This window comes from Epargyreus clarus, unplaced genomic scaffold (genome assembly GCF_041222505.1).
Source record: "Epargyreus clarus isolate Ecla_fem2 unplaced genomic scaffold, WU_Ecla_fem_2.2 ptg000019l, whole genome shotgun sequence".
Classification (NCBI taxonomy): Eukaryota; Metazoa; Arthropoda; class Insecta; order Lepidoptera; family Hesperiidae; genus Epargyreus; species Epargyreus clarus.
In genome coordinates this window covers 5289800-5304778 of record NW_027332227.1, presented here as the reverse complement: position 1 = coordinate 5304778, position 14979 = coordinate 5289800, and the positions used below count along the sequence as shown (strand labels likewise).

The window sequence follows — 14979 nt, the reverse complement described above, 5'->3', positions numbered from 1 at the left end:
ACTTACTCTCACAAATATTTATTATGTACAACAGACATAACTTTCAAAATTTTATAAACTTGACCATGTCCAGTGTTGTAATTGCTTAGTTAAAATTAATTGAAGGCAAATTAAACAGCGTTAACAATGCAAAAAGCAAGCGAGTCTAATTACATGAGCTCGTATATCATAAGACATTCCTCGGCTGCCGCAATCTTGTTTCACTTACGTAGGCCTTACACGATTAGGCTTTTAGTTATTCAATTCTATTTACCCCATCCTGTCTAATAACAACAGTGTTAAGCGCTGCTGCGTTTTTTTATATTTAACCTAACGATAAGGCAGACGCTCTACCTGATGAAAAGTAGTCACCGTCGCCTATGGACATTTGCTACACCAGAGGAGTCACCAATGCATCGGGTCAACTCCTCCATGTCAACTCCCAGGATCCCTACACTTTTACCAATAGTGAGCGGCGCACTTTGGAACTTAGGCGCTATGACAAATGGGTTTTTTTTAGCGGTAAACACGCAGACTTGTCTCTTCGTGGGGTTGAACTCAACAAGGTTAAGACGACCCCATTCCAAGACCCGCCCCAGAGAGTTCTCGATTTCAGACACAAGTCAGATTCTGGTTTCTTCCACGAGAGTCCGAGAGGTGTTCGCACGTCCTGCGTACACAGCATCTCCCGTGCTATCATCTGCATAGCAATGAATGTTACCGGTTTGTAGCAGCATATCGTTGATATGCAGAATAAAAAACGTGGGAGATAGTACAGACCCTTGCGGCACGCCAGCGTACAGGAAGCGTGCCGATTTTTTTTATATTTATACTCAAGAGGCAGACGGGCTACCTGATGGAAAGCAGTCACCGTCGCCAATGACATTTCCAACACCAGAGGAGTCGCCAATGCATCGCTGGCTTTGGAGGAGAGCTCTTTTTACACCTTTTTCGAAAAGCGTTCCAATTGATCCTCAAGGGTAAGCAACTCAACTTTCAGATAGGACTCTATCTATAATTCTATAATGTTATCTGGGGTTGTTTATTCTCAACATTCACCACTTATTATCAGGTAGACTTAATGCAAATTTGCTTCTTTTACCTTAATATGTCAGTGTGACTAAGACTTTAGGTAAAAAAAACATACTCTAGAAACTACTTCAATTAACCTACTTTAACGCTCTTAAACTTTTAGTAATTAATTAAGATGACATAAACACTGGGTATTAAATAAATAGATCCTGAGAGATGTCTATCAAACTCGCTGATTAAGCACAATCAATAAATGCCACAAAACAACATACGTTCCACGTAACAGCTTCATTTTATATCAAAACTAGCTGACCCGGCAAACGTGTGTTGCCATATAAATAAAAAAATCTTAAAGGTGAAAAACCCTTATCACTTAGGGATATGAAAAATAGATAGTAGCCGATTCTCAGACCTACTGAATATACTCGTATATAAAAGTTGGTGAAAATAGGTAAAGCCGTTTCGGAGGAGTACGGTAACTAACATTGTGACACAAGAATTTTATATATAAGATGATATGATGTTGAAATATATCAAAGTTTCTATACCAGGATGCCAGTGTAATTCCTAATAACATAACATATTATCTCGTTTGTCGCGACGAGACCGACAAACACTGAAGAGGTCGCCGTAAGCATCTTTTCAATGACTAAAACATTGATCTTACGATATTGAGAAGGTTTTACAAACAACTAAACAGTTTAAAATATCACAATATTACTTACGTATTTATTTTCCGCAAAATATAGGTTCCTTTTTCAGTTACCTGCGTGTATAAGCTTTGAAAAATATGGAATTCGCGCAAAACAAATACTTAGTTGCGAAATCTAAATCGTCCATTTTGTGTACGTTTTGCAAGCATTATTTTGAACGTTACATAATGCGTAAAGGTCATAGCTTGAACTTTTACGTGATCCTTGTTATAAAGCAAGGTCTCCTGCTACTATTTAGTGCATAAACAGACTGCATTTCTAGGAAACTGTATAGTAATGTGCGTAATGCATACCATATCGCACTGAGCTTCACCGTCGTCGTCATAGAAGATGTTGGTGCAGTCATCCATCCCTGCGGCTGGTTGCGCAGGCCTCACTCCTCAGCCAGGCGCTTCGGCCTCATCAACACGACAGCGCGAGGCCGGACCACCGGCATCCGAACATACACTAGTACCACTGTTACACCGACACTCTCAATACCACGCAAACTAAACAATCGAAATCTTTTAGGATAATCCGATGAGTCACGCGGCACCGAACTGACTGAATCCAAACGCAGCGAGGAGACGTGGGAGCGTAGGTGTCCTAACGAGCTAAACGAGGCAACTAATTTCGACTAGGGACTACTGTTTGCACTGGTGGTTTTCGCTAACGTTAATGACAATGAGAAACGCGCAATTATGCGGTCAAATACGTATTCACGGTATTTTTGCCGTTCAAGGGCGATCCGATGAGTGGAGCTAGGTTTTAAAGATGGTGTTTTTTTGCGGCGAACTGCGTAGATGGTTACGTCGAGGCGGGGGCGAGGGTGGCGCGCGCACTCCGTCGGGGTGCATTGATCGGATCTCTACTGCGCATGTCACCCCTTGAGAATTTCTCGACTATTTTGACATTTACTCAGCCATCGGTTTAGGGGCACTTTTCTTTGTGAAACGTCGCTGTGCACGTTGCAGAGCACTTGACATTCTTTCGTAACTTCTCTTCTGTGGCATAAGGAAATGGCCATCGTTTGTTATCTTGTTAGCGAAATCGGACATAGAACAGGCGGCTTCTCTTTATCACTAGCTCAAGGAAAGATTCAAAGCTAAACGTTGTTAAGCTAAAGTAGACGAACTGCATTTTTAATTGACATCAAACTTATTATCTGAACTTAAATAAACGAAATGTTTGATGATTAGCTAAATGTCTTTAATTTTAAAACCATAGAACATCGTATTTACTCATTTTAAACTCTGGAATAATTATAGTGGCCTATTAAATTCTACCTGTTAAGTTTTTGGCACTAAGCTTGGAGCGTAACTACAATTATTTTAAGGTCTCTCTACTACTCCCTGAGGAACACTTAAAACCTACTCTCCCTAGAGTTATTTGTTAAATACAAATTATACAAATTTCACAAACTGAAATGGCGTAGGAGATTCAAAGGTATGACGTTCACTAATCCGCACTTGATGAGCGTGAACTATGAACTAAGCCCTTCATAATCTGAGAAACCTCACCTTTACTCAGCAGTGAGACGTTGATAGGTTGATGATAGAGAAATGGTCCCGAAATATTCAGAGTTCGGTATGACGACATGTAGAAATTACTCAAATGCATGCATAGCTGGAGGACTAAATTGGCACACCTCATATAGGTAAATATATATCTCTTACCAAATCCTGTAATCCAGAACACAGCAATGTTTAAAACAAAAATAGGTGATTTGTTATAACATCCTATAAAATACTTACAGGTAATTGAATTTATTTTTAATAAGAAACGAATAAACTATTTATTGACTCTAAAAACCCTACAGCTCAAACTTTCTAAGCGAAATCTTGAAGAAAACTATTAAATTAATTAATTAAACATTTAAATTAAATAATTTTCTTAACAATTCGTACGTAATACACAAAAGCTTACATAAAATAAATCACTATAGAAGACACGGTCACTAAGTTACCATCGCCAGGCTATAAATCTATGGAGATTCTGTCCGTTATAGCCTCTAACAATAGGTTGCGTCGTAAGCTATAAGCTTTAGCTTTCCTAATTAGCATTTACGATTTACAGTTAAGCTTAACGTTCGTCTGCTAACTATAATTTATTATTAAATATATTTCTATTTTCTACCTGTGCCGTCTCTTTAATGGAAGTGTTAAAATATTTATAGTTAGGTACATTGTGAACTAGACATTGCCATACAAAAGCATACGACGACTCAAGTTGTTGTGTCATATACCGATTTTAGTGTGCAACTCTACCGATTTCGTTTCGTTTCATTCAAGAACATTAAACCTCAGGTAGATTACTTCCCAATATCTTAATTACGTTACCCTTATATTTATAGTACAAAAATATTTTCAAATTTTATCAACCTTCAGAAATCCTTAACATCAGGTGCGTACCATTTAGCTCCTTTTTCATTCTAAGAACCCATTGACAAAAACTTCCAATAATAGATTTATTTTAATTTGCCATTCCATTTGCGGTACTCCAAATATTTTTTGCGTCGTTGCGTATTGAATATTCTTAAAACGGAATTCATTCTCCCATTCATTTCTTTCAAGTCTTTGTCGTACTATAAAGAACCTTCCTTATTCAGGCTTATGAATAATGTAGTGCACAACGCGGGAATGATGTCTTCCGCTCATGAATATACACTTTATTATAGGGTTTTGATTTTAAGGATCTAAATTGGTATAGTTTTTATAGATGTTGGATTTGTTACGATTTTGATCTTTAACTTAAATTTTGTTCACAGATGACAATATTTAATGATAATAAAGTAATGTATCTTATAATACTCTAGTCGTGATATAAAAGCTTCGTCAAAAATCATTAAGCTGTTTTCACAAAAACCATGTCCAGGCTGATAAAACATAAAAACAATTAAATCTAGCATATGAGTTAAGAAAAAGTACCAAACACGTTTAGATATTTGTATGCATATATTTATTCAAATAGTGATATACCGTGTTACAAACGTAATACTTCTATATTCTTCTTTCGTAATAAATTATCACAATGAACACTTGAGAGATGAAGAATTTCAAAAGTCCACATGCTCGAGATTACAGGTGGCGCCGACAGAGTAGAAGCGCAGGAACTGTGTCAAGGCACTCGGGACACCGGCGTTCACTGCTCTAAAACTATTCAAAATACTAGATCCTACTCGTGACTTTATGTAAGTGAAATTCAAAGGTGACTTCCCAAGGCGAAGTTGCTTGCGATATACATATAAACCTACTTACGTAAGTGAGTTTCGAGTATATACTCGTGATAAAATTGTACACAAAAGAAAGGAGAATTGCTCTAGAAGGACTTCTTATTTACACTGGAAGCATTTACAGGTGGAATGTTCTTTTTATTTCTTTTCTTATAATATAAAAGTAGCAGACGAGCATGCAGTTCACCTGATGGTAAGTGGCTACTGCCGCCTATGGACATCTGAAATCAACCCCAGATAGGATTAGATATTCCTCCTAACTGAGGTCGGCCACAGATGCGCCGCTACTCCTGAGGACTAAGCTGGAACGCCTCGGAAAAGTATGTCTCCCTTACCACACCATTCAAACCAGAACACAGCAGAGCTTATCACTGCTGTTATGAGGCAGAAATAGGTGTAGCGGTGGTACAGTCGAACCTCATAGAGTTCTACCACAAACGGCCAAGCTTCTACGGCTTGGTGGATTTTAACTTTTAACTAAATATGAAGTGTCGTTGGATTAGTCTAAATTAGGGAGTGACATAGGCTACACTTCCCTCTTCAGTGAATTGTTTTTGAGCAGTCGGTTATTTAATTTTTTATTGTAAGTTACAGAAACTGCTCAGGTTTGAAAGTGTTTGAATTCGTAGCAATAAAGCATTGTGTAGCACATATGTCTATGTTTACTGCTATAAGTTATGTAATAAAGTTAATAGAAACAATAAAATACTTGTTCGAACTCGGAGAGAGGTGAGGGGGTTGAGGGGTTGTTACTAACCACACTTGTAATAAAAACACACTTGTATGTTCCACTGAAAATATTTTATTAAATTTACAAGCGGCCTCTTATAGTATCTACGAAAGGTTCTCAACAGCGTGATTCAACGGCTATTTTAGCAGCGCCATCTAGTTGAATATTACGGAACTATCACATACAAATTATTTGAATATAGAACACAAATTTGAATATTGAACATACCGCCCACCAAGGGCAAGATGGACCTTGCCCTTTAATAACAAATTAACAATATTACAACAATTACGACCGCCCACCATAGAGAATCTAGGAAATACAAAGGTTAAATATTTACATAAAACTTTCTTAAATGAGTACCTTTAAAGCACTTGCACATACATAAACATTGTCCAGCAAAATTAGAATGTAGAATCTAATTTACTTATTATATTGTTACACATACAAAAAATATTAGTTTACTTTTCTATTGGTAAGAAACATAATTTCGACACAGGTCGTTTCAAAATTCCAGTTTTAGTTTTTAAAGATACAACTCTAACAACCTTGTCTTCTCCTGGATGAGGGGCAGTTATTAGACCATAAAGCCATCGGCATGGGGGCAAATGATCCTCCTTTATGACTACTACATCGCCCAGGGAAGATTGTGATTGGCGATCAGTCCATTTATACCGATGTAAAAATTTAGTTAAGTATTCCTGCGACCACTGTCGCCAAAATGTTTGTAACATTCGTTGGGTATGTTGCCATCTCCTCAGACTGCTCACATTTGACTTTTCAAAATCATAATCAGGTGCTGCCACTGGTGGTTCACCTATTAAAAAGTGCCCTGGTGTTAATACCGTAAAATCATCTGGTTGGTCATTGAGAGCTAACATTGGCCGAGAATTGAGGCAGGCCTCTATTTGGGCTAGTACCGTGGCCATTTCTTCGTATGTCAGCGTCGAATTACCGACGACTCTCTTTAAATGGTATTTTACAGATTTCACACCAGCCTCCCACAAACCTCCAAAGTTGGGCGAATGAGGCGGTATGAAATGCCATTCGCAATGATTAATCGCCAGTGCTTCAGCTACCTCCTGATGCATACGCCTGTACTCATCAGAAGAACGTTTTTGTAACTCGGTTGCTGCCCCAACAAAATTGGTTCCATTGTCGCTCCATAACTGAGAGCAATTTCCTCGTCTGGCTACAAACCTCTTGAAAGCCTGCAAGAAGCCTTCCGTCGTTAGATCAGTCACAACTTCAAGATGTATGGCCCTAGTAGCCATACAAATAAATAAGCAGATATATCCCTTATGGGATTTATGACCTCTGCCCTTGGTCGTGCGGATTTGAATAGGCCCTGCGTAATCTACACCACTATGACTAAATGGACGAGTTGGGGTAACACGAGCAGCCGGCATTTGCCCCATCAACGGATTTCTAGTGACTGCTGAGTTTTTGACACAGGTTACGCATTGTCTGTTATGTGACTTTATTAATTGTTTTCCGCCCAATATCCAATACTTGCTTAGAATATATGCCAAAGTCAATTGTAGTCCACCATGAAGTGTTTGTTTGTGGGCATCAGAAATGATTAGTTCCGTCAGATGAGACTGCCTTGGTATTATTATTGGATGCTTCTTATTTATATTCAACCTTGAGTGTGACAGTCGACCTCCCACTCTTAATACACCATCGTTATCAAGAAATGGATTCAGTGTCTTAAGTTTGCTGCCTTTAGGTAAGTTTTTATTTTCTTTTACTAATTTAATTTCATCATTAAAGTTGTTCGATTGACATTCTTTAATCCAGATTGTTAATGTATCTCTTAATTCCTTCGCTGTAAGATAGTTTATAGTTATTTTAGGTCCTCTTGTTTTGTTGCAATTGACTATGAACCGCCTGCAATATGCCATGACTCGTACAGTTTTCGTTAACGAAGAATATTTATCCCATGTAGATTCTTCTAGCGTAGCACAGTGTGTTTTAAGTGCTTCCATTTCAGTCTGAACCTCTTTTGGTCTGAGATAGATGATAGGCTCACGAGATATAAAGTCTGGACCGTGAAACCATAACTGATTGTTCACCAGTTCCAAAGGGTGTAAACCTCGAGATGCTCCATCTGCAGGATTCTGTTTGGAAGATACGTGGCACCAGGTGGTTGGTTCCAAGTTATTGAGAATTTCTGACACTCGATTCGCCACAAAGACATTCCATTTGCTTGGATGGTCATTTAGCCAAGCTAGTACCACGGTCGAATCGGTCCATGCATGAATGTTGTGCTTCTCCACATTCATCACCTGTGCAACTTCCAACAACAATCTGGTAAGTAACACGGCACCGCATAGCTCTAACCTTGGAATGGAAACTACTTTTACAGGTGCAACTTTAGTCTTGGCCGTGACCAAGGTAACAGTCACCTTTCCTGCTGAGTCAAGTACACGGAGGTATACTGCCGCTGCGTATGCCACCTTAGATGCATCGCAGAAACCGTGAATCTCACGACAAATCTCGTTCACGTTCGTGCCATGCCATCTAGGTATACGTAATTTATTAAAGTTGGTCTGCTCTTCGCGGTAAGTCAACCATTCATTTAAGATATTGTCTGGTACCTTATCATCCCAATCAAGTGCCGCTAGCCAGAGCTTTTGAATTATGATTTTTGCTATTATTATGCTTGGTCCTACCCAACCTAGTGGGTCATAGAGACGAGATATATCTGATATAATTCTTCTTTTCGTTACAGGTTTTTTCAGCTCAGGCAGATTAACAACATAGCGAAAGGAGTCTTCACTTCGGTCCCAGGTAAGTCCCATTATTTTTGTAATATCATCTTCTTGTATTTTCAGGTTCCCAGTATTGTCCCCTTTTGTTTCTATACTTTTCATTACTTTTAACAGCTCATCGCTGTTACTGCGCCATTTTTGTAGTTCGAAACCTGCTTTGCTTAGTAGTTCGTTCATTTCCTTGTATACTGTTTTTCCTTCCTCGACGCTATTAACACCGGTCATTAAATCATCTACGTAGAAATGTTTGAGTATATTTTCAGCTGCTGAAGGATAATTTACACCGTGATCATGTGCTACTTGCTGAAGAGCCTTTACTGCCAAATAAGGCGCTGACGCCGTACCAAAGGTGACTCTGGTAAGTCGGTAACTTTTTATTTCTTCCTTATCATTTTCTCTCCAGAGTATGCGTTGACAATCAGCATCCCGCTGGTTGACCTTTATTTGCCGATACATTTTAGCTATGTCGGCTGACATACAAATGGGTGAAATCCTCCATTGCATCACAATGCACCTTAGTTCTGGTTGCAACTTGGGTCCAACCAGCAACTGATCGTTTAATGATAAATTATTTTTCCCTTTGCATGATGCATCGTAGACGATCCTTACTTTGGTAGTCTGTCTGTCATTTTTGACCACCGCGTGATGAGGCAAATAAATTGATTTATCATTATCAATCTCATCCTTAGGTACCACTTCCATGTGATCTAAGTGTAAGTTGTTAGACTTAGACGATTACTTAAATAAAAGTATTTTAGAGAATGGTGTAACGTTTTTATTCTTGTTCGAATGGAATACAAGAGAAAAAAGGACAAGTCATAAAACAGACAGAACATTCGAGATTAGTACCACAGATAATGTCAAAATGCTTGCGTTCCATTTATCTTAACATCCTCCCCTGAACGCAAGCCCATATTCAATATACAATACAAATGCTTTTCTGCGGTTGTGCCCTTAGTTAATATATCTGAAATGTTAGCACTACTTGAAACATAACAAAATTTAAGGTCACATTTACTTACAAGGTCTTTAAGAAAATGATATCTAATATCTATGTGTTTGGACCTAGGGAGATAACAATCATTATAAGATAATTTTATAGCACTTTGATTATCGCAGTAAATGATAAGAGTGTCCTGATGCCGCTGCCCTAACTCGCCCTGCAGTTGTAGTAGCCATAAAGCTTCCTGCGCAGTAGAAGACATCGCCATGTATTCGGCCTCAGCTGTGGAGAGTGCCACAGTCTGTTGTTTTCGTGAGCACCACGAAATGGGTCCACCCTGAAACATAAAAATGTATCCTGTGCACGACTTTCTGTCATGCGTATCACTCGCCCAATCTGCATCGCAGTATCCAGTCAGTCCTGCTTTACCGTGCTTGGTATATATCAATTTATAGTGCTTTGTACCTTGCAAGTATCTTAATACTCTCTTAACAGCATTCCAATTCTCACTCTGTGGTTCTTTGTTAAATCGGCTTAATGTATTTACTGCAAAGGCTATGTCCGGCCTGGTTACTTGAGCTATATATAATAGACATCCAATAGCTTGTTGATAAGGACAATCACATACTTCTTTGGTTGGATCACGGTTGAACTTCAATCCAACTTCAATGGGTGTCTTAACAGGTTTACATTCAGACATCTTGAAACGTTTTAAAACATCTGTAATATATTTCTCTTGGTCTAACATGACAATATCTTCACCCATTGTTACATTCAAACCGACACATTGACTTACTTTCCCTAAATCCTTCATCTCAAAAGTTTTTTTTAATTTCTCCTTAATAATGTTTTTCTTATTACTTTTTGAAGAAAATAATAATATGTCATCAACCCAAGTTGCAAGAAAATTTTCCTTTTGTTCATCATAATAGACACATGGATCCGTTTTCGATTGTTGCATACCAATTTCTTTTAGGGCATTTTTTAGCTTAATATTCCATAGTCTGCTTGCCTGCTTGAGACCATAAAGCGACTTCTGTAAGAGACATACATGCGGTCCATCCTCATACATTTCTGGCTGTACCATATAAATTTCAGTATCTATATCTCCCTGCAGAAAAGCCGATACAGCATCCATCTGGTCAATCTCAAGATTGTCTTTGGCAGCTAAAGCAAACAGGTATCGTATTGAAGCGTATCTTACTACAGGAGAATACACCTCATCATAGTCCACTCCCTTTTTTTGTCTAAAGCCCTTTATGACTAGTCTAGCCTTGAAGCGAATAATCTCTCCGAGTTGGTTGGTTTTTGTAGTGAACAGCCACTTACAAGGCAGTGCCTTCTTACCGAGTGGGAGTTCTGTCAAAGACCATGTTTTATTTTTCATGAGGGAACAATACTCTTCATCCATTGCTTTTCTCCAATCATCTTTATTAGAAGATGATAAGGCCTCTTCCACAGTCTGCGGATCGCCTAAATTGGTAAGTAAACAAAATAAACTTTGTTCATCTTTGCATTGATTTCTTCGGGGTCTTAAAGTGACTCCACTAGTGTAATCTTGAGTATAACTTCTAGGAGGGTGATAACTCTCATCTATTTCACCTGTATCCGTTTCATATTCTTCGGTACTCTCATTAGAATCAGAATTCATCTTACTAGTTACCCTTTCTTCTAGCTTTTCTGTTTCAGATGGCGGTGCAGTTACTGGAGTTGGTTGTTCATCGGTGAAGCTGTAAACATCAGAAGGTGAGTAAATATTACAATTTTTCTTCATATTCTCCAGGAACACAACATCTCTGCTTTTCATTATTTTGTATGTTCCAGGTTCAGCAAGGCGATATCCTTTGGTATTGTCGCAATATCCTACAAAGATCATTTTCCGTGACTTCGAATCCCACTTCTTGCGCCTTTCTTTAGGAATGTGCATCATGACTTCGGAACCAAAAATTTTCAAATTAGATAAATCGGGCCTTTTGCTGAACCACAACTCATATGGAGTCTTTTTACCTATAGACATTGTTGGTGAACGATTAATAATATATGCTGCAGTAGAAGTTGCTTCAGCCCAAAAGGGTTTAGGTAAATCTGCATCGAGCAACATGCACTTAGCTCTCTCCACAATAGTGCGGTTCATTCGTTCCGCAAGACCATTTTGCTGTGGTGTATAGGGGACACTTGTTTGGTGAACTATACCATGACTGCTTAAGTAACAGTCAAATTCTTTGTTACAATACTCTAAACCATTGTCAGTGCGTATGATTTTAATCTTCCTACTACATTCACATTCAACTCTCTTGTGATAATCTTTAAATGCATTTAAAACACTGAGCTTGTCTTTAAGAAAGTATACCTGCACAAATCTCGAGTAATCGTCTATGAAGGTTATAAAATATCTCATACCTCCTAGGGATGGAATCTCCATTGGGCCACACAAGTCAGAGTGTATTACCTCTAGCTGCCCTGAAGCTCTGGTTCCAACGTGTTTAAAAGGTAGTCTTGATTGCTTTCCCTTCAAGCAGGTAGTGCACATAGCAGGTACATTAACCTTTTCTGAAGACAAGTTTACTCCATCAGCACATTCTGATAATCTGCTTATATCCTGGAAGTTTATGTGCCCCATGCGTCGATGCCATAGGACTACATCATCTGAAACACTAGACATACTCAGGTTAGCATTAATTTCTCTTTGTACATTCAATAAGTATAACTTATTTTCCATTCTAGCTGAACAGACAAGATCTCCTCTTTGATTGAAAATTTTGCAAATATTTTTATTGAAGTTTACTTTGCATCCATTTTTAACCATAGCACTAACAGAAAGGAGATTACCCGCGAGCTCAGGTATGTACAACACATCCTTTACTTGTATTCTTTTCCCACTATGTACCATCAAGTTAATCTTTCCCATTGCTTTCACAGGTAATGAAGTTTTATCAGCGACGATGATAGAATTAATCGGGGGACTTTGTACATCATACAACCACTTATTACAGTTGGTCATGTGCATTGAGGCACCGGAGTCCACATACCACTTATCCCGTTCACTTGGTACAGAAGAAGCTGGTAAAGCCGCTACAAAACTGTTATCCTCCCGTTTGTCTGATTTCTTTGGTATATGACAGTTCTTGCTAAAGTGACCATATTTACCACAATTGAAACACCGTGGTCCTTTAGATTTGACATACTTCTGTTTCTCTGGGAATCTTTTATGTGAATAAAACGCAGTTGTCTCTGTACTCTGGACCTCCTGGAGAAGCTTAGTTTTTATGTTATCAGCACATATTTTCACTCCGGAGCTCTCTAAGGCCATTATCATAGGTTTATACATGTCGGGCAAACCTGCAAGCATCAGTGTGCCCAGCCATTCATCATCAACCGGAAAACCAATGTTTCTCAACTTGTGAGCAGACGTCATTATTTTATTTACATATTCTTCCACATTACGCGATGAGTCCAAGTTAGTCGTAATCAGATCCTTTAGAAGTGACACTTTCCTTGTCAAGCCGTTATCATCGAATGCCCTTTCTAAATTTTTCCACACCTCTTTAGCCGTGTTTGCGTCTTGTATGTGCACGTAATTAATCGAATCCACCAATAATATTAATTTTGACTTAGCTTTTAAATCCTTTATGGGGTCGACTTTGTCACCAACTATACATTGCCAGAGATCTTCATGTTCCATGTATGCCTTAACGGCAAATTTCCAGGAGGCATAATTATCTCGCCCAATAAGCCGGTCAAGGTGAAATCCGGAATTCGTAGACATTTTTCTTTAAGCTCGGGGTGCACCAACACGTTTTCGGAATAAAATTTTCTGACGTTTTCTCACTTCTTTCGTTTGATTTTGCTTTCGGTCTTTTATTTTTCGGAGTAATCGCCTCTTTTCGTGGTGTTTTACACGGAACCACGCTCTGCTACCATGTTAGACTTAGACGATTACTTAAATAAAAGTATTTTAGAGAATGGTGTAACGTTTTTATTCTTGTTCGAATGGAATACAAGAGAAAAAAGGACAAGTCATAAAACAGACAGAACATTCGAGATTAGTACCACAGATAATGTCAAAATGCTTGCGTTCCATTTATCTTAACATAAGTACTCTTCAATTACTTCCTGATATGTTGCTTTCATTGTTTTGTTCTTGTTAAGACGATTTTCTAAAAGTTTCAGTCTTTTTTCAGCTATTTCCCGTGAAGCCGTTACTTCAGGAGTACCATTTCTGAATGGAAGACGTACGATATACCTGCCATCCTCATCCCTTTGAGTTGTTTCCTTGAAATATTGTTCACATCGTTTTTCATTATCTGTGAACATGGTTTCCTTAGGTTGCCGTTGGTCTGACTCAAGTTCCCAGAATCTTTTGAGCATGTCATTGCTTTCCGTGCAACAGTGCATAACTTGGATCTGCGAAATAGGATCATTTGATGGATTCACCATACCTGAGAGAATCCAACCGAAACTAGTAGCCTGTGCTATTAAATTACCAAACGGACCTTTCTTCATGCCTTCTTGTAGTATTTGACTGTATGTTTCTGCACCTAAAAGAAGGTCAATGTGATTTGGAACATCAAATTGTGGATCAGCTAAAACTAGTTCCTTTAATTCTGGCCAATCCAATTTTTCAACTTTTCTCGTAGGAAGAAGAGAAGTTATGTTTTTGAGGACATATGCCTTCACCGGAATCCTGACATCAGAATTAATCAAAGATTTGATTTCGATGGTAATCATCGCCTTGGAAATAATTTGCTTATCTCCACCAAGACCAGTTATTTTTCCTTTAATAAGAGTTTTATTTAAACCCAAATACTGTGCCGTAGACTCAGTGACAAAGGATGACTGCGACCCCTGGTCTAAGAGTGCGCGAACCTTGTATCCTACTCCGTTCCTGGAAGTAGCCTCCACTAGTGCTGTGGCGAGCAACACCTGTTGCTGAACTGTATCCTTTGCAAAACAAGATACTAATGGTGTTGGATTGGTTTCCCCATTAGCATTTCCTGAAGAAGAGGCAACATACCCGTTATTTTCATTGTTATTGTTGGTAACCATAGGACTCCTTCCCTTGGGATGCAGGAGCGAATGATGATTTCGTTTGCAAATGTAACACTTTACCTAAGACCGACAGTCTTTAGCCGAATGACTACCACCCATACAACTAAAACATATATTATTGTCAAAGACAAACTTACGCCTGGCATCTACACACTTTCTTTGGAACTCTTTACAAAAGCTCAGTTTGTGATCATTTGTACAATATGGACAAACAACATTTTTTACATGTAAAGATTTAATTTTGACAAGTTGGCTAACTGCAGGAGTTGGTTTGGTATTTAGAAATTCTAAAGCTCTAAACCTAGTCAATAAGAAATTCTTAAATTGATCATAAGTAGGCAATTCTTCACATAAACTAGCGATATTAAATTCCCACTGTCGACGAGTTTCTGGGTCTAACTTTAAAGTAAGAATATGTATGATTAAAATGTCCCAGCTCCTAATATCTATCCCTAAATTACTCAAGGTAGCTAAGCAATCATCAGTTGTATCGACAATAGACTTTAAACCGGTTGCGGACTCATTAATAAGATTCTTTTGACTTAACA

The 14979-nt window shown here is 38.4% G+C and overlaps 1 protein-coding gene across 14 annotated transcripts in view; it reads right to left on the bottom strand.

Moving 5' to 3' along the window:
* Window positions 1-14979, bottom strand: part of LOC140750442 (uncharacterized) — a 111316-nt gene that overhangs the window by 73084 nt on the left and 23253 nt on the right. The window contains exon 1 of one of the 14 annotated variants that reach the window (XM_073083969.1): window positions 2018-2517. The exons of the other annotated variants lie outside the window; for them this stretch is intronic. Within the exon in view, the coding sequence (XP_072940070.1) occupies window positions 2018-2074 (57 nt within the window). The 5' untranslated portion in view covers window positions 2075-2517. Of the gene's footprint in view, window positions 1-2017; window positions 2518-14979 lie in introns of those variants that run through there. 14 annotated transcript variants of the gene reach the window in all.